Source organism: Musca autumnalis, unplaced genomic scaffold (assembly GCF_047663935.1).
Source record: "Musca autumnalis isolate F117 unplaced genomic scaffold, ASM4766393v1 scaffold_1, whole genome shotgun sequence".
Classification (NCBI taxonomy): domain Eukaryota; kingdom Metazoa; phylum Arthropoda; class Insecta; order Diptera; family Muscidae; genus Musca; species Musca autumnalis.
Window position 1 is genome coordinate 311419037 of NW_027411644.1, and position 24727 is coordinate 311443763.

The following is a 24727-nucleotide window of genomic DNA, read 5'->3' on the forward strand; positions in this document are numbered from 1 at the left end:
ATTCGATTACATGATGCAGCTGGAAATATGCAGACCATCAGCAAGTCCTTGGGCGAGTGCATTACATATGGTTCCCAAAGGAGACGGCATGTGGCGCCCCTTTGGAGATTATCGTTCTCTTAATAAAACACCTGTTCCCGATCGTTACCCGGTAGTAAATATCCAGTAAGATATGTTCCATAATTTCTGTAGCTGAGGAAGACGTCCCAAAGACTGCGATAATTACGCCCTTTGGATTGTTTGAATTTACGCGTATGCAATTTGGTCTCTCACGAACGCTGCGCAAACATTCCAACGCTTTATTAATAGGGTTTTACGAGGACTTCACTTCTGTTTCGCTTATGTTGATGATATACTTGTGGCGTCTGAAAATTAAGAAGAACACAAAAATCATCTATGGCAAATATTCTCCTGGTTACAAGAATATGGCGTAACTATCAGCAGTAAAAAAAGTTAAATGCCGTAAAAAGTGGCCAAAAGAAAAACGAAAAAACGCCAATTATTTGGACACCGGAATTACGCAAATCATTTGAAGAATGCAAGAACCGGCTTGCAAACGCTGCGCTTTTGGCATATCCTGTTGAATCCGCCGAAACATCTTAATGGGTAGACGCGTCTGATACTGGTATGGGAGCTGTTCTCCAACAGTATTTCCAACATTTTCTTGAAGGACGTCAATTTTGTATATACACTGATCATAAACCGCTTACATTTGCTTTTAATCAGCGTCAAGATAAAGCATATCCTCGTCAACTACGTCACTTAGATTTTATTGGACAGCATACTGTTGATATTCGCCATGTACCTGGGAAAGATAATATCACGGCAGATGCTCTACCCGGCTCAACGCAATATCGTTTCCAACTTCCTTGAATTATTCAGATCTAGAGGAAGATCAAGCGAAATACGAAGAACTCAAATGTTTGGTTACACGAGCAGTACCATCAAATCTAGAGCTGAAATCATTTGAAATTCCTAAATCGAAGAAAGAAATCGTTTGTGATGTATCAACATCTAAAGCACCGTACATCACATCTCGTTTCCGAAAATAAGTATTCGACATGATACACAACATATCACATCCCGGCTCCATACCCAATTAAGATGATATCGGATAGGTTTGTATGGCCAAATATGCGGAAAGAAATTTCAAATTGGGCTAGGTCATGTTTAAAGTGCCAGCAAGTAAAGGTTGGACGCCATATAAAAAACGCTATTGGACAATTTCCTATTCCAGCGATGTAAGGTAGTAAGCATTGGTATAATTGGAACTCATCCACCGTCGGAAGGGTATAGATACTGTCTAACATGTAATGATAGATTTACGATATGGGCCGAGGCTATTCCATTACAAGACATAACAATAACAGCTGAATCTGTTTCAAAAGCATTTTTTAGTGTATGGAGATCTAGGTTTGGAGTGCCTTCTCAAGTAGTGACAGATCAAGGACGACAGTTCGAATCTGCATTGTTCCGAGAATTTTCAAAATTGATTGAAGTTCGTGTCACTCATACTACGCCTTACCACCCGCAACGCAATGGTAAATTGAACGTTGGCATCGAACACTTAAATCGTCTATAATGTGTCGCGCAAAAGAGCGTTGGTCAGAAGTCTTACCAATAGTAATGTTGGGACAACATGCATCTATTAACCACGATTAAAACGTTTCGCCTGCAGCTTCAGTTTATGGCATGGAGATAACGTTGCCCGGTGAATTTTTTAAGGAATCAAAAACCACGAAAATAACTTCAGAATGGGTTACACAATTCAAAGCTGATATGAATAAGATAAAAGCCACGAAGGTGCACAGTCATTGCAATTCTAAAGTTTATGAACAGGAAGCATTTAAACAAGCAAAATTTGTTTCATCAGAAATGATGCTGCATTGCAACCTCCCTACACCGGACCGTTCCCTGTTATATCCAAAAGGGAGAAAACTTTTTTGGTCGACGTAAATGGGAAGCAAAAAATGATATCGGTTGATCGCCTAAAACCAGCATCTATTTAAAATGACGACATTCCAATGGACGAATCACCACCACTTGCTGTTCCACCTGACATTCAAACTCAAGAATGTCCACCTGACATTCAAACTCTGGATGAACTGTACGAATAAATACCTAACGTTGTCACTGGGGGAGGAGTACTGTGTATAAAAAATAAAAAAATATTAAGTATGCTAAGAATTATTCCTATGTGAAAAATTCAAACAAAAATATTTTCATAAAATAAAATTTAGTTTTGTACATGGCAGAACTACCAGGTAGTGGTATCACACCAGCTGATCGAATATGAAAAGTCAAATCCCTTTATAAAAAATTATTTTTGTTGTAATTTCCCCAACAACATAAAGAAAGTTTTGACATAACATATTCAAAATTTTACGATGCCACTACCCGGGTAATTGTGCCATGGTTTTGTATCTGAAATTGAATAGAACACTCATATCCATACTAGAAACCCATCTTCGAATTTAAACTAAGTTTGGACAAAATATTACGAAAGCCAAATTTTGGACCGATTCGGTTGATCCGTTCGAGAGTTATAGTGCGAGCAACAACATAAAGAAAGTTTTGACATAACATATTCAAAATTTTACGATGCCACTACCCGGGTAATTGTGCCATGGTTTTGTATCTGAAATTGAATAGAACACTCATATCCATACTAGAAACCCATCTTCGAATTTAAACTAAGTTTGGACAAAATATTACGAAAGCCAAATTTTGGACCGATTCGGTTGATCCGTTCGAGAGTTATAGTGCGCACCATCCAGCCAGGCAGACAGACGGACAGACATTGCTAAATCAACTCCAAATTGTCTGAAATGGATTTCGTCCAAACATACCATTATGTCGATGAGGCATATTTTGCCCCTATGAACGTGCATAAATGCTGAGGGTATAAAAAAGGCGGATATATGTCCCTATTTGAACTTCTATGTCTCAAAAAATGGTAAAACCAAGAAAAAATGGTAAATGTAGAGAAATTTTATAGCTATAAAATTTTTCTAGTCCCATTTCGATAAGACTTGCCGTTTTCCAGCAGAATCGCGAGAACCTAAAAAAACCCTACAAATGTGAACATTGACCGCAATTTATTTAAAAATCTCTCCGGCTATTTTGTATGAACATTGTAGTTTCAGAATCTCTAAAAACTTCCCAGGTGTAAGCACATTTGATATAAAGTTAGTTTAGGAACACCGTGTACACCTTGACGTATACCGCCTTCCTCAATTTTCCACCTTCCCAAAAAGAAGAAGGATATAGTCCAATAATTTGTAGCTGATCATCATATGGTGTTCGTTGTGTAGCAATTGTCTATGACCGAATACCAGAACTCGTCCATGTACTACATTTGGCTGCATTAGGGTAAGTATATGGCTGTTCCTTTCTTCTCCCCGCGACCATTTCCTCTCCTGGATTATAAAGGCCATGCACTTTAACTTGTATTATATGTTTATCTTCTTTCATCTTTTGTTTAAGGCAAACACCCCGTATTCAGTTTTTTTTTTTTCACAAAAATGTTCCCAATGTACAAAATAGTCTTTGATCAGTTGTTTTGACTATATTTTTTAAAATTTAACATTGCTGAAGCCAAATTTTACCCTTTTATAAGACACGAATTGTGATTGTATAATATACAAATTAAATGCTTTTGGATAAGATGTTTTTGTAACCGGTCTAAAATGTTAATTTGGGTGGATTTTTTGGCCACATTTTTCACTTTTGTCAAAGTAAAAGTAGAAGAAAACTAAATAAGGATAATCTTAGTAACTTTTCAAAATTTGATCTGCGTCCGTAAAATGCTCGTGATTTTTAATTGTTTTTTTTTTTGATATTTTATTCTAGTCGCGTTCCGCAAACAAGAAGCCAGATTTTAAGTGTTTTTGATATGTTCTTATAGTCGCGTTCCGCAAGCAGGTTTTCCAAAAAAATCAACCAGAGTTGAGTTTGAAAATGCATGCAGCATGCAGCGTATTTTAAAGCGTTTGAAAAAAACTGACACATCATTTACGCTTTTGCGGAAAAAGAGATTTAAAAACTTCACTGTTAATGAAGCTGTATTTTGTACCACCAAGCACTGCCATCTTTTCGGATTTTTCCGAAATTCTAAAAAAATATCGAAACAAATTGCGAAACAATCGAGATACTTGATCCGACGTTCGGAAACTTTTGGGAAGTTTGATTCGATATTCTACATATTTTCGCCTGGAATTCTGACTCTTTATTGGAATATCTGAAAAAATTCAGGTGTTCAATCCGATATACAGATAATTTTCGATAATTTGCAGTACTTCATAATAAAGTTTTCTTATGTCATCAAAAGAGTGATGATGATGGTTTTTATTTTAATTATCTAACATAAGATCAACATTATTAATAATTATATACTACTTTAACGAAAATGTGTGAGTACCACCGTGGTGCAATGATATGCACACCCGCTTTGCACGCGGAATGCTCGGGTACGATTCCCAGGCTAGGCAACATTAAACTTTCAAAGGTTTCAGTTTATAATCTTGAGATTTTGGTCCTCTTTGGTATAGCTGTAATTTATGCAGTCTGCATTGATTTTTTTCCTACGTGCAGCTACATAGCTCGATTGGATATATAAAATGTTAAGTTTTGCTTCATGGGGTTTTCTATTTTCTTTAAAATTATTACATTTCTTAAATCTTAATAAATGTACATAAATAAATATAATGCTTAAGTAGAAAAATTGTAATTAGTTGATCTCTTAAACATATTAAAATTATATTATTGAAAAGAAGTATGTTAATATTCCACAATAAAAGTACACGAAAAAAGTTAAGTCCACGTGGTTTTCTTTTCTTTTTGATTACCTGTCCGACAGAAACACAAAAAAATAAATTTGCCCAAGTTTTAGGTAAATACCGAGTAGTACCCCATCTATATTAATATTGTTAAACATTGTTTCAATTATCTCCCAAAAACCCTTTTTATTCTCTGACAATTTAATCACATTACCATGTCTTTTACCAGCAATCTGTCATTGCCATCAGCATTAAATTTATATTAAAACATGTATGGCAATATGACGCTTGTTTTCAACAAACGTTTTTTAATTTGCTCTTTTTCCTTTTCTTTTTTATTTCTTTTTCACAGACCTATGTAAATGGTTTACGTTTTGTCTTGACCATCTTGGGTGGAGCCATCGCTGTAATGGGCAGTAAAGCTATCAAGTATCCATCAGCTGGCGCCTTAGGCTGTGTAACAGTTGCTTTCGTTGCTGGTATTGGATGGAAGCGCCAGCAAGCCAAAATGACGCCACAACAACGTCAAAGCTATGAAAATGTAAGTAGTAGTATTCATATGAAGACAAAATAACAATCTGTGTTTTTTCTCCATTTCTTTTTCTGTTTTATTAACTCTTTCTTTGTTATTGACTACAACAATTGGTTATAACATATTGTCTGTTTGGGTTTTGTTTGTAATATTCTTAATAGCGTTTTATAGTGGAATTTTAAACATATTTTTTAATATTTATAAACTGACAGTCAATAGGTGGCGGGTGTTGGATTGTAAATACATACCTATTGTATTGAAACAAATAATAAAATTGAACAACTTTAGTGATCAAGTTTTAAAAGTGATGCCAAAAATAATATATTTGGAAATTTAATTTTGATTGAAAAAATTCTTAGGAGCTCTAAACATATTCCGAACCTTTCGGACTTTTAAAACTTCTTTTCAAGAGGTATCAACTATATTCTCCACAAAAATCGGATTCGATGATAACAATAACACTGTGCGACAACAAAAAAAAATGTTCAGCAAAATTGATACTGATATTTTCATGATATATAATATAAATATACATTTCATTTCTTTGGTGACCCAGAGTGAAATTTGACGAAGAACGTTTTCGTCTTTGACGTCATCTCTCTAAAATTATGTTTTGTGGGACAGATTTGGATAAACTCAGACGACTTTAACCCTAAAACGTGTTTTTCATTTTTAGAGATTCCTGGCGATTAGATAAGATTTACAGATTTGGTGTATTCTGCGGCCTATAGTAAAATTTTATGGCGAACAATTTTGTAGAATATTTGGATTTGATATGATCACATTTTAAAGGAGTTTTTGAAAGATTTTCGAAAAAAGGACGAAAAAGTCCCCTTTGATGAACTGCATGAGGGTTAAAATTTTTAACAAAAATATTCATCACATCCTCCTCTGTAAAGTTGCCAAAGACACTATGTACCTAAAATGCAAGGATTCCAAGATATCTTAACTCGAATATTTCGAAAAAAACTAGAAATGAGCGGAACTTGCCCGCCTACTTTGGTTACTTTCCCATGTAAACTTTAAAAACGTCGATACACGTGTCTCATATTTTTAGCTCTACTTTCATAGTCTTCTCAGTTTTTCCCATCATTTTGAAAAAAAATTGAATTTTGTTGCACAGTGTAATTTACTAAAATTTGTCTATAAGAAATTCCACTTCAGACGAAGAAGGTATTATTATGTGTCCCAGAATTTTACATCCTAATAAATAGGGTCATTCAATATCCATCATTCCTTTAGACATTCCATAAAATATGTGACCCAGTTTCTATACTAAAATTCATTCCGTAATCCAATTAACGTATGACCCAGTTTCCTCACCATACTTTACAAATTTTCCACAGCAGAGCTATTTGAAACTTAAATTTAATTTCCCCATCGCTTTTTGCAGTAAAAATAAATGGGTTCCAAAACAACCCACAAAACTAGTTTCAGCAACAGCATAGACTGACGATTTTTGGACGTTTGAACAGGCAAAACACAAACAAATTCAATAAACATTAACAAATTAAATGCCTCCAGGCACAAAGTGAACGGATTAGGGGGCTTCACAATTTTATTGGTGAAATTAAATTTGTTTTGTGTGTCGGCTATTGGTTGTCGAAAGCAAACGAAATTGTGTTCATTCAATGTTTGGAAAGTTGGATGCAGTTATTTTTTTTCTGTAAATCCTTTAAATTTACTACTCCCACACATACACACACATAGCTTTGGCAACAGCAACTACTAAATCGTATAGTTTAAAAGTTAAAAGCATATTTCATGGTAAAAGTATAAAACAAAATTTTGTTTTCAAAAGCTAACAATATTGAAATTAACTTTAAATTGACTTTACTAATTGCATTAGATTTTTGTTGTGATATGAAAATACAAAGTTGTGCATTTAATATGCCACGTAAATATAAACTAACGAATTGAAAATAGTAAATTTAATTTAAACAAGTAAAAAGTGTTAAATTCGGGTGGTCCGAACCAAGGTTTCGGACTCGAGGTATTTTTGGCTCGACTCCGACTCCAGACGAGTTGTTTTCACGACTCCGGCTCCGACTCCGGGTCGACTCCGAGAGTGAATTGCTATACCACTAAAAATTAATAAAATGTGCACAAATTTTTAACTTTTTCCTATATTTTGGCCTATATAGGCTAATGTGCTAGTTTTTCTTTACATATTCAATAGAATCTTACATTGAAAAATAGCAAAGTTAGAACGTTTTTGTCGGTTTTCCATTTTTTGCACGAGTTATTCTGTCTTTCAAAATATGTGAAAATGAAGGGGCAATACAAATCATAAGGACTACATGCAATTAAAATTAGGAGCAATCAATGGTTTTCAAACTGGATGTAAGCCAACATTTAAGTGTGCTTAGCTTTAAAGGGAGACCGCCAGTTGTAAAGCTCAATAAAAGCAATTTTTCATGATTTTTGCTCTGAGAAAACTGCGTAACTTTTTTGCAGATTTTTTCTTCGTCTAAAAGAGAAATATATTGCAAAGTTTTGAGGCCGTCTACGAAACCCTGTTTTTATTAAATCATTTTGCGATGCACGAAAACTAATAAACCAATTGTCATATATTTTTGTGGACGATTTCGAGAAAAACACAGTTTATATGTTGCATGCAAAATAAAATAAATTGTTCCCATCCAATGCTCATACTAAGGTAATATCGTTCCGATCCACTAAAAAAATTGACCACTTAATCTTTGCTAATTATTCTTTCTACTTTTTTCTGAAATTTCTAAGTAGGGATCACTCCTAAAACTAAAATTCATCGCTCATGTTTTGATCTTTGGTGTGGAGTGGATAATTTTATTGAAAGCACTCAGCACGTAGGTAGATGGATGTTTTCTATAACTGAAAAATTAGCACACGATGAGATTTCATACATTAAAATATTCTACAACAAGTAAAGAAGTATCGGTCGGCTTTGCCGACAGAGATATACCCTCAGCCTATGTGAATTTTAACTTTCATTTCGGACCAAATCGGTTGATCAATTCGAGAATTATCATGTTCTCCAGCCACAACATATGGTGAATAAGGGGTTTTTACACCTTTTCGGCTGTTTTCTCAAGAAGTATGGACTTGCCACTGAAAAAAAACGTTTACAATCGCAATTGTAGTAGCAAGTTGCTTCAACAGAAATTAAAGTGATTCGAGAGCAGGCCTTAAAGTGAACTTATCCAAAATTTTGTGTGGGGGGTACCTGAAAGAGTGGACAAATATAGTCCATATTCGAACTTATTCTATATCTGGTGAATAATTTGGGATGTGTAAAGTATGGATCAAACCGGTCACTCCCTCTAAAAGTTATCGTGTGCACAAATTTTCCGATCATTTATGAACTTTTGTGGGGGAGGTACCTGCAGGAGTTGACCGATATGGCTTATCTTCCAATTAAGACTAAGTTTGGACAAACTATTACGAAGGCCAAATTTTGGACCGAATCTGCAGATCCGTTCGAGAGTTATCTTGCGCTCGAATGTGCATAGCGGGCGATGTTTCACCTGACTGAAATACTCAGGAAGAGGAATCAATTACAACATTAATAAAAACTAAAGTAACAAAGTTCGGCCTGGCCGAACATTTTATACCCTCCACCATGAAACATTCTGATTACTAGGAACCTCAACTGTCAAATTACAGTTAGTTCGGGTAAAGAATGTAGTAAAATCCTAAAAATACCGACAATCGGGAGGTACCGTTATAAGAAGGCTATACCAAGACATGGACGTATGTTGACAGTTTTTGTGGAGATGTTTTGTGACCACTGGGAACCTCAATCCTCAAAATACCGAAAATTTGTAGGTACGTTATAGGGTGGATATACCAAAACATGGGCCTATATTGACAATTTTTTGTGGAGGTATTTTGTGACCACTGGTAACCTCAAATGGTAAAATACAGGTAGTTCGGTTAAACATTTTAGCTAAAATCCTCAAAATACCATAAATCAGGAGGTACCGTTATATTGTGGCTGTATCAAAGCGCTCCAGCTCAATTACTGTGGACGCTAGTGTGATTACAACATAAGGACAGACGGACATGGCTATATCGACTCAGAATTTTATCCTGATCAAGAATATGTATATTTTACAGCAAATGTGTATTTCAATGTGTCACAAACGGAAAAACAAACTTATTATACCCTATGGTGTAGGGTTTAAAAAAGTATCAGTCGGCTTGGACGACTGAGATATTCCCTCAGACTGTGTGAATTGAATATAACGGATAAATCGAATGCCTGCTACACAATCAAAATCCCTGACCCCAAAAATTGTGTACATGGAGGGTTTTAGAGTTATGCCAAAGGAACTATATGGAACTATATCGTTCACTTCGCATTTCCAATGGCCCACATTTTTTCTTTGAACAAACTGCGTATACTTAATATTATACGTTATATTTCATGATGTTACTCATCCGTTTTGGAACTAGTACGAGGAACTAGGAACTAGATTACCCAACTCTAGAAGGTTTTAACTAAACTTCAATAGTATTGCAAAGCAGGTACCTGAAGTAATAGATCGGCATAGTCCATTTTGCATGTGGTTCTTCTTCTAGTAGTCATTCCTTTCGATAGATATTGCGCTCACCAGTCATTTCAGCTTTCGGACCTTTATACCATGGTACATGGAGTTGCCCAGACCTTTAACTGCACTAAAAAAAATGTTTAACTTTTGTAAGGGGGTACCCCAAAGAGTGGACCGACCATGGACAAAATATTATGGACCAAATTGGTTGCTCCGTTCAAGAGATGTTGCACGTACAATTTTAGCGAATATTCTTGAAATTTTGTTGGGAAGGTAACGGAAGGAGTGGATGAGCACCGTCTTCGAACTTAAAGATTCGCAGAAAGTTTGGACCAACGCTGTATTCAGTGTGGAAATTGCCGTACGCGCCAGCCACTACACAAGGTGACCGTAGGTGTTTTTTACAAGTTTCAGGCTATTTCCAGCGGAGTTATGGATATGCCCCTGAAATATCTTGTACCATCGCACTGTGGTCGAACTTGTATGGGAAGAGCGGCCAAAAATACTTCCTGAGCAGATATCAATACGAAAATTTCAGTAAAGGCTAGTTTAACACAAATAAAAAGAAGCAAAAAAAATCAACATAGGTCCAACTTTAGGCATGGCCCTCATAGAACGGTACCCCCTGATTTCTGGCATTTTGGGGATCTTGACCACATCTTTCAATGTAATTGCTACACTTTGGCTATCGGTATTCCCTAGTATTAGAAAACTTTCTGGGAAAAAATTTTTGAATTGGGTCCACGTTTTGATAGGGTTTCCATATAATGGTACCGCCCGATTTTCGGAATTTTGAAGGTTTTATATAAGTTATTAATTCGAAATGGCAGAAATGCCACTTAATCTTTCCTGGAGGTAGGTTGCCTTCAGAAAATTGTCGATTAATGCAGGCCCCCCTTTGATGTTGTCCCCATAAATCGGTACCGCCCAATATTCGGTATATTTAGGGTTCTAGCCGTAATAATCAATCAAAATGGCTGAATTTTCCAAATTTTACATTGATGACCACTTTTTGACGTATTCTTCATATAAATAAACCGCACAATGCACAGTGGATGCGCCCAACGACAAAAATAAAAAAACTCATGACATCGTTTTAAAAATTGAAAAATGCAAATCGCTTCAAAACTTTGCAAATTTTTCGAAACTCAACTTATTTTTTCCATTTAAGTTGAATCATTTAGGAAATTGCCTTAGCTTAATTTTTCTAGTTATGGAAATTCCTCTAAATTGCAAGGGTTGTCATATATTTTGGTTATAATATCGGTCAAAATGAAAATATTGAATATAGATGTATGGATTTCCTTAAAGTTTAAGTTACTTTCCAAAAATTCGCAAGAATGGCCATTAGTACCAAATTGAAGCCTAGGGCCTGTAGATTTCAAAACTGTATAGACTTTTTGCGGAAATTTCTATGGTCATGGTAACTTAGGGCTCGCGTAAGAAAAAGATTTGGGGGTATTTAACAAATAATTTATTTTATTTTTGGGACAACCTAATGTTGAACTGCGCTAAAAAGTGGAGATTTCCCCCGCCCTGAGAACCAAAAATACATTATTACAAGTAATTATGCAGACAAATGTGGTTAAATCTTATAAAGTACTAAGAAAAGGATGGTAACCCAATATGGAGGCTGTGGTCAAAAGTGGACCGATATTACTCTTCGTTATAAAGTGATGTTCTGAAGTCTGAGTTCATTATAAGAACATATTCGCTTAGAATATTTGGTTGACATCTGCCTAAATAAATCGATATAAAAATCATATAGGGAGTATACCAAATAATGGACCAATACTGACAATTTTTCGCAGGGAGGTTTACTATGCATTAACAACTCGTGATACCGGATTACAGCAAATTCGGTTGAAAAATGTGTTGGTAACAGTAAAATACTTTAATTCAGAAAGATTCATTACATGCAACCACGCAAAATTTTGGACCTAGGACCCCAATATTTTACTTATAGTGTTTTTAGGCCACTATGATCCATTGATAACAATTTCAGTTCGATATAATAGTTAGAAGTATTTTTGCCATACCTTCCCATGTAAGTGCCACCACTGTGCAATGTCTCTTCTATATATTTAAAAAGCTGAAATGTATCACATGCACCTTTGAAAAAATGAAAAAAATACACTCTGAAAGGTGCCCTCAGTATTTTGGGTACTATTTCCAAAGTCGCAGAAAGACGCAGCCGATAGTGAGAAAATAGGATATGTAGACTACTACTGATCTTTAAAAAATCCCAAAATTTAACAAACACAAAACCGCATCAAAATTAAGTTGATACATTGTAGAGTTCATTTAGTTTGATATTAATATTTTACTTTCACCTAACGTTTGCACTAAATTCACCTCGAAATCCAACCTGTTAAAATTTTTCTTTTTTGCTGCTATTCTCAAAGAGTACAGTAAGAAGTAATCCATAACAAGTTTATTTTAGAGAAATTTAACATGTTAGGAGTAGGTATGTGGTACCAAAAATTAGACTTTCATTTCTTTAATTTTGGCCAATGCACGATGGGGCCAATGGCACGTTTTTGAGGCAAAAAGTCATTTTTGCAAGTCCGTGATTGAAATCAAATAATAACGGAATTATATTCTTAACACTTTCAAACCTCCAAACCCAAAATATTACAATCTGGCAACGGCCCCCGGCGATGTCAAAGATGTCATAGTTTGAATTCCGTTCATTTCTGATATTCAGTCGTAATTAAACAATTTAAGTATTTTGGCGCCAAATCTCGATCTGTTGATATTATATATTTTTTTAAAATGGAAAATACGGGTAATGGTATGTAAATTAAGATTATTATTAAATATGTAAATGTAATATTAGTTGTGGTCAACAATTTGTTGTGTCAGTAAGTGATGTTTTTTGATGTAGTCTGTGGTATCGTCCATGTGTTTTTTGGAGTAGAACTTTCGGTATCGGGGTGTATTCTCGTAAAAATAGGTATCTGGTGAAAGGTGACAATGCCGGCTAACAGATTTTGAAAAGAAATTTTGCGTATACTTGCGAATAAAAAAATATCAATTTCCAGATTTCGTAAAACTTAAGTTTATAACATTTGTGCACGCCTTAACCAAAAATGGATAAAAAATTGGAGGTAAAAAAATCGTGTATTAAAATTTGAAAGCTTATGGTTAGCTAGCGACACAGTATTTACGCTAGAACAAGGCAATGATACAAAGAAGAGAGGGCGCCCTAATGTGGATTATAGTGAAGGAAGAAAATTTGCTTCGGAAGTCTCCTATGAAAACGGCAACAATACCAAGCTCTTGATTCATGTCGCCTCTGTTTCGGCCAATTTGTCAAAAGAGAAATATTTAAACAATGTTCTCAAGGAAGTTCGGTATCAACCAACTAAAATGAGAAAACAATTAACTTCGACAGAGAAAATTTATGAACGATATATCCACATCTGAACCGATTTCAATATGATGTCTCAATAATGTTTTCTAGACCAAATTTCGTCAGACACTTTAAATGTAATCACAATTGGACATATATAGCGTGATTGCTGCACGAAATACCTAAAATCGGGTGAAAATGTATATGGGAGCTATATCCAAAACTGAACCGATTTCGATATAATTTGGCAAACATACTTCTAGACCGAATCCTATCACACGTTTCAAATTTCATTGAAATTGGACGAAAATTGCGTGTTTGTTGCACCAAATACCTCAAATCGGGCGAAAATATATATGGGAGCCAAATCTGAACCGATTTCAATATAATTTGGCAAATATATTTCTAGACCGAGTCCTGTCACACATTTCAAATTTCATCAAAATTGGACAGAAATTGCGTGTTTGTTGCAACAAACACCTCAAATCGGGCGAAAATATATATGGGAGCTATATCCAAATCTGAACCGATTTCAAAATAACTTGGCAAACTTATTTCCAGTCCGAATTCCGCCACATATTCCAAATATCATCATAATTGGACAGAATTTTCGTGTTTGGTCCATCAATTACTCGAAATCGGGCGAACATATATGTATATGAGAGCTATATCTATATATGAACCGATATCAACCAAATTTGGCAGATTAGTTTCTAGGCCGATTATAAACATCTGCACGGAATTTTGAAGGTCTAGCTTGCCCCTGCGCTTTTTTGCCTCAAAAATCTGTCATCGGCCCCATCGTGCAATGGCAGCGACCACTGTACATCGCAAGGGAGCAGCTAATATATGTTGATGCAAAAATAGGAACATATAAAAAGCTTCAAGAGGAGACACAAACAGATAAATCCCATCTTCCAACTTAAACTAACTTTGAACAAAAAATATCACAAAGGCTATTTTGGACCGGATCGGTTGATCCGTCTGAGAGTTATCGTGAGCTGCAAGCAGAAGGACATGGCTAAATCGACTCCAAATATTCCAAGATACTTGGGGTCTAAAACCATTATTTTGATGTGGCACATTTCGGTCATATGCAAGCGTAACTAGTAAAAAAGTACCAGTATCAGCCAGTATCAGCTTTGCCAACAGAGATATACCCTCATTATGGAAGTAGATCTTATTTTCGGTGTCATATCTTTTCGATAGTTATCGCGTCCACTAATCATTTCAGTGACTCATAGTATAACTTTTGTACCAGTATGCCAGGAAGCATGGCGGACCACAACGAACAGCATCCGCATACATTTCCAAAGGATCTTCGAACACACCCTAAACTACACTTAGACACAAATGTTGAACTTTTGTGGGGAAGGTTAGGGTACCTAGGGAGAGGAGCGATTTTGGCCATTTTAGAACTTAAACTAAATTTGGACAAAATATTAGGTGATCCGAAGTATGTACCAAATAGGTTGTCCCGTTCAAGAAATATCGTGCATACCAATTTAGAGGCATTTTTTAAATATTGGGTGGAAGTACCGGAAGTTGTGAACCGGCATTGCCCATCTTCGAACTGAAACTATGTTTGGACTCCATCCACCATAATTTCGATGAGGCACAGTTTGCCAGTATGAAAGTGTATATTACCTCGTTAGCATAAATGCTGAGGGCATAAAAAGCGTCTGTCAATGACAAGGTCACACAGATTTCGACTTCAAGAAAAAACTACAAATAATCGAAGGGGGCAAAGTAATATCAATTTATACAAATTATGGAGATTTTTTAGTGATCGTCAGTTTGATGGGACTTATTGAGGTTTGCGAATTATTAGGGTACGAAAAAACGCAATCCATCTGTCACCTTATATTTCCTTAAAAAATCCAAGTCATCACAAACGAAAATATATTTTTAGAAATTTATTTATTGCATACCAAAAGTTATTCTATAGTGCAAACAGATAGTTTGACACAATTCACACATGAATTCTTTTTGATAAACCTGTCATGTAAAAAATGGCTTTATGCTTGTCTAACCAATTATTTGAGCATAAATTTTCTTTTAACAACTTTTGGATGGACGAGAACTTTTTTAAGATTTATTATGTCAACATTGACCCCGCCCCTTTTGGGCACTATCTCACGAAAAGTGCGTTTTTTATCACTTTATTACAACTTGAGTGCATACAAAGTGGCTTTATCATGACTTTGCGTACCAAACCAGAATGGCAGATATGAGATGGCGAGGGATTTTTCATTTCTATTTTTTTCAAATTGCACTTCAGCACGACTTACTGAATGAGTGGGTATGTGTGTGCGTGTTTTTGCATTTTACTTTGGCCTGTCATTGCATTTCTTAGAATGAAAGCATTTCACACTAAAAGTAACCCGTAAGAGAAAATCTTATCAAAAAGTCAATCTTGTTGACACATTTAATTGCAAAGACAGCTTATGACATTTGATTTCATTCAGTTGTTGTTTTTTTTTTTTGTTCTTCTCCTTCTTTACTTTTCTTTTAGTGCTATCTACTGTTCACAGCTATCATCTTTCGTTCATTTTTTCTCACTTCACAGAATTTTAAGTATCGAAATGCAGTCAGGGCCATTAAGTATGAAATGTTGATGAAAGAAAGAAAGAAACAAACAAACGAATGGATGAGCAAAACAACAGCATCAGCAGCAAAAAAATGTGTAAAGTCAAGTACGCTATACAGCTTTTAAGATAACAAGATGAGAAAAGAAATGAACGTAGAGACAGCTTGAGAAACAGAAACAACTATAACTATCTTCTGGTGTTCTAAGAGGTAAAAATAGAATGGAACAGAAAACAATCTTAGAAGTCAAATGGAAATGTATAAAAAACCAGGCTTTCAGGCATAAAGAAAAACATATAGGCATGTTAGTGTGAAGAAAGGTATTTTAGTTCCAGACCATATGCCATGACAGTTTAGAGCAGCGTCGCCCAAAATTGTCCATCAATGTTTTAGTATGTGAAAACAACAATCACATGATGTTTATCGTTTGTTTTTATTCACGTACACTGTAAGTGAGAGAGAAGCAAATGCAAAAACAACTCTGTGGGCGCCCTCACTATACTTCTTTGCAAAGAAGCCCGTCTCTGGTATAGAGGGCGATCGTAAACCCGAATAATACTCTGCGACACAAAAAAATATCATGTGAAACTATTTTTTTCCTTTACATCATACCTCTTAAATAGTGTTTTTTTTAGAAAATTTTAAATAAGCTCATATGAAGAACGACTTTTAACCTAAAGCGTGTTGTTAATTTTAATAAATTCCTGGCGTTTAGGAAAGATGTATAGCCGGGGTGTTAGTACAATTTAATGACACTTTAAATGAGTTTTTAAATAATTTGGTGTCCTTTTGGTGACTCACATGAGGGTTAATTCATTCAACACAAACATTCTTCGCATTGTCATCAGTAATATGGTTAAAGGTAATTTAAATGGAAGGAATGCAAGGAATCATAATTCGAATATTTTTCAAAGTGCTGTAATGAAGGTATTTGCCATTTGCATGAGGACGTAAGCTCAGTTTACCTCTTTATGCACACTTTCAAAACGCCAATAAAATAGGAATTTTGTTGCAGACTATAATTTTAAGAAGGGGAAATAGTATTCTAAATAAAAAGTAAATTTCTCCATGTATTGTTGTTCGTTCGCATCCGATGTTGAATGCAGGGCTTCTGAGTCCAACCATTTTTGACTACATTGAGATTCAGTATTTTGGAGGTTATAGCTACAACTGTTAACATACTTCCATGTATATGTATAGCCCCCATATAACGGTACCTCCCGATTTTCGGTATTTTTAGAGTTTTAGCTACAATTTTTAACCGAACAAATTGTAATTTAACATTTAAGGTTTTTAGGGGTCAGCATATTTATATTTCCACCAAAAACTGTCAACATGAGTCTATGTTTAGGTATAGCCCACATTTAATGGTACCTCCCGATGCTCGGTATTTTGAGGTTTCTAGCTAAAATTTTTAACTGAATTGTGTGTTATTTGACATTCAAAGTTCCTAGGCGTCATAACACTTCTCCACCAACAACTGTAAACATAGGTCCATTTTTAGGTATACCCTTCATATAACGGTACCTCTCGATTTTCGGTATTTTGAGGTTTCTAGCTAAAATTTTTAACGGAATTAGCTGCAATTTGACGTTTAAAGTTCCTTGGGGTCATAACACTACTCCACCAAACACTGTAAACATAGGTACATGTTTAAGAATAGCCAAACTATAGCTAGTTGGTTTAAAAAATATACCTCCCGATTTTCGATATTTTGAGGATTTTAGCTACATTTTTTGACCCAACTAGTTGTAATTTGACATTTGAGTCATTCAGTGGTGAAGAAACTTTTTCACTCAACATAGGTCCAGGTTTTGGTATGTATAGCCCCCCATAAAACAGTTCTTCCCGATTTCGGTATTTTGAGGATTTTAGGTACATTTGTTGACCGAACTACCTGTAATTTGATAGTTGAAGTTCCTTGTGATCACAAAACTTTTCCACCAAAAATTGTCAACATAGGTCCACACTTTCTGATATTTTCTTGATAGGTAACAAAGTTCTATGTCTTTGTAGGTAATGTAAATAGAGATTTCATGTCTGGGGTGACTTATAGTGAAATTTAGTCGAGAAAATTATTGTCTTTGACATCATTTTTATTCTCAAATAATGGTTTGTGGGACAATTTTGCATAAACTCAGATGAAGCACGATTTGAACCCTAAAATGTGTTTTTTAATTTTACATATTTCTAGAGTGTAAATAAGAATTTTGATGTATTTTAAGACCTAACGTAAAATTTTATGGTAAACAAATTTGCGGAATATTTTTATTTGATAGACCACATTTTATAGGAGAAGGAACCAAAAAGTCCCCTTTTAATGACCTGCATGAAGGTTAATAATATTAAAAACAAAATCACCGACCTCAAAAACATAAGTACCCAAAGTTAGGTAAATAAAATCCATTCATTATTAGTTTGTTTGGGGAAAAATTCATGTAACACCGCGAAATATTCGTCGGAGACCCCCATTGTGGTATACCAATCTTCATATCTCGACGAGATAAAGCGATTTGGAGATGTGTGCCCCTCCGTGCGTCTGTCTGTCCATTATAAATTGTAATCAAACTCCATGCCGCAATTATGGACCGATCTCACGAAATTGTGCATGGAGGTCGGGTTCAGACCAAAATAGATCCCTATTCTTATTGGTGATGTTCGTGAAATATTTAGCGGGTGAAATGGACCAAAAACATATTATTTATCCAATTTGTAGCGGCTCTGTAGGTCGCAATAATAGCCCGATCGCCTTGAAATTTTAAATAATAATAATTTCGTTTTTTCAAACAGGTCTGGCTTAATCCCATTGTTGTTGTTTTAATTTTTTTTCCTTTTATTATTCCTTTTATTATTCAAAATAGTCTGGCTTAATCCCATTGTTGTTGGTTTAATATTTTAAAACAACTATTTTATTAGTGGAAAAGATTTGGCATTGCTCGCCAAGGGGTAAGGCAGGGAATACTATAGTTTCGATCCACGCCACTGGATCTCATCAGTTCCCTTGTTTCTTGTTTGTGGATATTCTCCACCGAAGTTATTTTTCAATAACTTCTTCAACAAGAAACTTTTAGTTGTTTTAAAATATTAAAACAACAACAATGGGATTAAGCCAGACTATTTTAAAAAAACAAAATTGCAAACGCTATCCCAATAAAAAAAACGCCACAATGCTTCAAATTGAAGACACTGGCACGACGTGTGTTTTTTTTGCTGTAAAGCAGACCAACCAAATTTTGGTGTGTGCATTCGTCGAAACTCGACGACACATACAAGTGGAAGAGGTTTGAATTGTTTTCGCAGACACTTTCGTCGGAGTTGTATGATGTTGCCAAGGAAAAACTTCTCATTGAACTTTTTTCTTTCCTTACCTTTATACTTCGAGCTGACGATTGATGTTTGGGTATAAAAAGTTTCTTGTTGAAGAAGTTATTGAAAAATAACTTCGGCGGAGAATATCCACAAACAAGAAACAAGGGAACTGATGAGATCCAGTGGCGTGGATCGAAACTATAGTATTCCCTGCCTTACCCCTTGGCGAGCAATGCCAAATCTTTTCCACTAATAAAATAGTTGTTCTAAAATATTAAAACAACAACAATGGGATTAAGCCAGACTATTTTGAAAAAACAAAATTGCAACCGCTATCCCAATAAAAAAACGCCACAATGCTTCATAATAATTTCCATAAAAAAAAATTAAAAATTTTTTTAAGCTACATGAAAGATTTTTTGTACATAGATTGGGAAAAAAATCCCATTCTTAAATCTGTTCGAGATACTAATTTTGGTTGTTGCGCGCAAAAGTTATGGCGGTTTCAATTCTGATAAAAAGAAAAAAATCTTTAAAAGAATCTAATCGTTATATTGAGAAACTCTCTTAATTAGGGGCTCCCTACGTACTATATGTTTACTGAGGTCCCATAACTTTAGTGAAAAGTTGTAAATTTTCGCGGAAATTAGGAAAGCATTCAAAACAATTGGTAGTTTACAACATGTTCTAATAAAATTCAAGCTGTTTATGCATCTGAAAAATATATAAAAAATATGTACGTAATCTAAACATCGCGAAGATTCAAATGAAACCAAAACTATACAAATCCGTTTAGCGGTTTGCATATTATAGCAAAAAACAAAAAATATATTGAGGAAATTCATAAAATTTTTGTAAGAGAAAATATTTATTAAAATTTATTTTGTGAGTTAGTTGAACAAAAAATAGAATTTTTTATTCTAATCACTTCTCGAATACACACTAACATCTAGCGGAAGATATGGGTATCGTTCAAATAAATGTTGGGTTCCTTTTAATGGGGTATACTCTTGAAATAAAAATGTATCGAGTAATGTTCATTTTGAAATGCGTGTAAATCGCGAAATCCTCAAAATCACTTGATGCGCATGCGGTTTACCAATACAGCGAATTCTTCTCTTTTAATTTGTACACATTTGCCAGGATTTACTTTGGCCGCTAAGATGTAGCATCGTCTGCAGTTTAGTGTGCAACAAACTGTATAACGCTTATATTTTGCACAAAGTGCATACACTTTTTATGCGCATCCGATTTCACTATCAACCGTGAAAAAATACATCGATGTAAACATATTTCAATAAAATCCATCAAGAACCGTGGATGTAGCATCACACAGTATTTTTTGGATAAATCGAATATAGCTCCCATGCCACTAAATTTTTCAAACCGCTGTTTTCGCACAAACGCGAGTGATGATTCACTTTCTTCATTGAAATGGAAACGATCCACATAAAACGCGAATTAGTCAGCGATATTTTGAAAAACATTTTTCGCAAATTTTTCAATTTTTGCAGTAGCCATTTCCGCCGTTCTAGTAGATGGATTTTTACGATCTGTGATTCATATGATCCGGATCGTCGAAAAACTAAAATATCGCGGGGTACCAGCACACTCAAAACGATATTGTAAATACTGTACCCAAAAAATAGGTTTTTTAGAAAAAATATCGCACTAAATGTTGGCCTTTGGCAGTAGATTACTCTGCTGCTGTGTGGGCTACATACTTAATATACATATCAGATTATGCGAAATCGCGAGTTCTTTAGTCCTATAATTGGTTTTTCGAAATATCCAAATGCGCGTTCCAGTTACATAAAAAATACAAAAAACACCTGAAATCCGGCTTCAAAATGTCAGCATCCATAAAAGGTGGATGCAGTGGAAATTTTTGGAAAGTGATACATTAGAAGTGTAATCTTCATTTTGTATTCTCCAACTTTTACTTTGGACAGATGTCCGTCATTTGAATGGTTTAATCAGAAATCGAATAGCAATGTAAAAACCCTGTTTAGCTTCAACGTGTTTTTACCTATGTTTTTTCCTTTACGCGGTCGTAACTACCACGTAAATTAAATTTTTTTGCTAAATTTTTGAGCTTTGTACAAAAACATCTAAATTAATCCAGCAATAGTCATAGTTACTGGTAAACTACAATAGTTCGCGTATTATAATAGCGCAAACCTTGGCTTCATGGAAACTAAAAAATTTTGACTTTTCCTCATATATGACAAAGAAGAAGCTTGGAATTTGGGATGGCGATCAGATAATATTTAGGGGGTTAAATGGACCACAACTTTTGTGTGAAAATTTTGAAAATTTTTATACGCAGCTTATATCTTTGTTCCTGAAAGACACATTCCTCCCTAGTGAGTTATATTTGAAAGACGATCTCTTGACATTTCCATTGATGTCAATTATGTTGATGTATGTGATCAGATAACAGAGTTACAGCCTAATATATCCAATTTTTTGTTTGTAGTGTAATCATGAATACGCTAGAGGTAGCAATTATAGCTCAACAGTCACGAAATTTTGCACGCGGTAAGAGTTTAGGACGAAGAAGATGCCTAAAAATTTTGATCATGATCTGATAGGCCATTACTTTTGTATGAAAAATATCCAAATTTTATTTTTGGTCCATATTTTAATTCCTGGAGGGCATATACCGGCAAAGCAGCCTACATGTGGAAAAATAACTACTGACCTTTCCACTGATGCAAATTGTAATAATGTGTCTGCTAGATAACGGGCCCACTGCCTAATATATAATGGGATTGTCTTTATCATGACAGAGAAATTTTCAGTTCAGTTGTCCAATTGGATTTGTTATACAAATGTTGCAGCATGGGGTCACCTTGCCACCTATTCTATTCTAGGATTAACGGTAAAGGGGATACATACAAAATACGACCAAAGATATGTCTCATCGAAGTAATGGTTTTGGACCCCAAGTATGTTTGGACGAAATTCGTTGGAGTCGATTTAGCCCTGTCCGTTCATCTGTCTCTCTTACTGTCTAGCTGGCTTGTGCACACGATAACTTTCGAACAGATTTACCGTTTCAAACAAAATTTTATACTTCGTAATGTTTTGACCAAACTTAGTTTATATGGGTCCACTCCTACCCCACAAAAGTTCAAAGTTTTTCGAAAAATTGTGTGAACAATTTGGTCCCAACATTCCATATATTATTATTTCTTCCAAATATAGATAGGGTAAGACCATATCGGTCCACACCTTCGGGTACCTCCCACACAACATTCGGAAAAGTAAAATTTAAGAATCGTTTTTAATATTTTTGAGCATATTGTCCTTGCGGCCCCTTTTACGATGGTAAAATTCCATACTTCCTGACATTATAGCCGAAAAGCTCCAGAAACCATAAAAAAAACAAGAAACCTAACTAAAATGGCAAATCCGCAAGATAACTCTCAAGGGAATTTTCTGATTGGTTCGAACTTGCACATCGTATTATTTCATTTCATTTAAATTTTTTTGAAAAAGGTTCTTTTCACGGTCCCTATAGCAACGGTACAATTTTTCTGGGGTAAGTCCATACTTCTTGAGATAATGGTCCAAAAGTTCCATAAACCCCTGCCGGCTCCAACTAAAATTACAAATCCGAAAAATAATTCTCAAACTTTTTCAAAAATCAGAAGTTAGCTTACTAAAATTGATTTGGTATAGCCCCACATTACGATACCTACAGATTCAACGTATTTTGAAGAAAATCCGTGATGCAAAATCAATATATTTTTGTTAATTATTGTGTTTATTTCTGTTTTTGGTCAGAGGCTGGTATATCACAGTTAGCGCAGCTGACTTATTCTCTCTTCTTTGGTGTGTAATTGAATATGAATAATTTTGGGATATATAAAATTGTTTGCATGCAAATTAGTTGAATTTCATCCCAGTAGGGACAAGGGGGGCTTCTCTTATACCAATGGATTCAAATAAAGTTAGCTGAAATACTAAGGAAATATCTCCAACATTACTAAGGGGTATTTTGACATCGTTGAAAATTTTATGTGGCCAGGCCTGGGAATCGAACCCGGACAGCAGCGTGTAGCGCACGATAACACTCGAACGGATCGACCGAATATTTTACTCAAACATAGTTTAAATTCAAAGATATGCGATATCTGTCCACTCCTTCCCCCACAAAAGTTCAACATTTATCTGTTATATAGTGCGCACATATGTTTCAAAGGTAGTATCCGATTTTGATCATAATTTGCACCTTGTATTATTTCAACCTGACATAGGACAGCTCCAAATATGAACTATACGGGCACCACAAAGGTCCATTCCTTCGTGTACATCCCCCACAAAAGTTTAAATTTTAATATTCCATGTGTTCGAAACTTTGCATATCGTAAATTCTCTTCTAAAGGTACAAGGTATGTATTGGAAAACAACTTCGGATACCTCCTCTAGGATCGTTTGGATATTTTTTTCGAAAGTACTCTTTGTGTTCCTGTTTGCAGCCATATAACAGTTTTTGTGGACAAGTCAATGCTACTTACATAGTCCCCAAAGCTCAGAAAATACCCACTATTGCCAGCTAAAATGCCTGCTTGGCACGTTAACTGTCGAAAGAAGTTATTGGCTATTAAAAAAGTCTTCAGTTCCTTCGGGTCAAAACTTGTATGTGGCAACATTATATGCCCACAATTGAAGAAGTTTTTGGCCACTGGAAACCTCAAATACCAAAATATAGATAATTCTGCAGGAAAACTCCATAAAATTTGAAATCACTTAATTGACTTTGTTAATAGGTGATGTGGCATTACGTGAAGGTTATAAGTCTTGATACTTTTTCCATTTTGGATTCATATGATAAAAAAACTAGACATTTTTCACAAAAAAAATGTTCAAATTTTTAGATTCCGTTTTTTTAGAAAAAGTTCAATTCCCACGTCGGACAAAGTCAATTTTTCAATGGTGTCAAAAAAATCCTGAAAATACCATTTGTATTTCAGCCTAGTGGTATCATAATCAAACTGGTTTTCTCCGGAGCTTCTTTGCAAGTGGTATCATAAGACAGGGCTATAAAAAGTGGGGGACCTAAATTTTCCCCGGTATTTCCCCACAAGTGGTATCTTATGACTCGCCAATTAAAAGTAGGGGACTTAAACAAGTTTTCCCTGGAGTCAAGTTTTTTGCCTCGACCTCAATACCAGCGAAATTGATGAACTAAGACTCCGCAACTCTTGTTAAATTGCAATTACTTTAGCATTATTATTAATAGTTAGTATTAACCACTTCATTTAAAAACAACACATATTCAACATATGATTTTAACCTTTTAACCCTTTAATGTTTTTTGTTGCTTTCTTTTTTTTTCTTCCTTTGCAGGCTAGTGTATCCAAACGTCTTGATTTGCTGTGGAAATTTTTAAAGCCCGTTTCATTTGCACTCATTGGCAAAGAAATTAATTTCGCCGTTTTGGATGGTAAAGTCGTTGGTTACGGTGCCTTGTTGGTGTTACTCGGAAGTCTGGTAATTATAATGTTTTTGTACTTGTTTGTATCGTGTTTCGTGTGCAGCGTGCTGTATCTTGCTTACTATAGTACTATAATATGCTATGCTCTGAAAATCGTTCAGCTTTGACCAAAAATGTGCTGCACAT

The 24727-nt window shown here is 35.1% G+C and overlaps 1 protein-coding gene across 3 annotated transcripts in view; it reads left to right on the plus strand.

The window, feature by feature from the left end:
* Nha2 (Na[+]/H[+] hydrogen antiporter 2) overlaps positions 1-24727 on the plus strand; it is a 285799-nt gene that overhangs the window by 223905 nt on the left and 37167 nt on the right. For all 3 annotated transcript variants that reach the window (XM_073962240.1, XM_073962242.1, XM_073962241.1), the window contains 2 exons: positions 5131-5319; positions 24454-24597. In XM_073962240.1, the coding sequence (XP_073818341.1) occupies positions 5131-5319; positions 24454-24597 (333 nt within the window). The remainder of the gene's footprint in view (positions 1-5130; positions 5320-24453; positions 24598-24727) is intronic.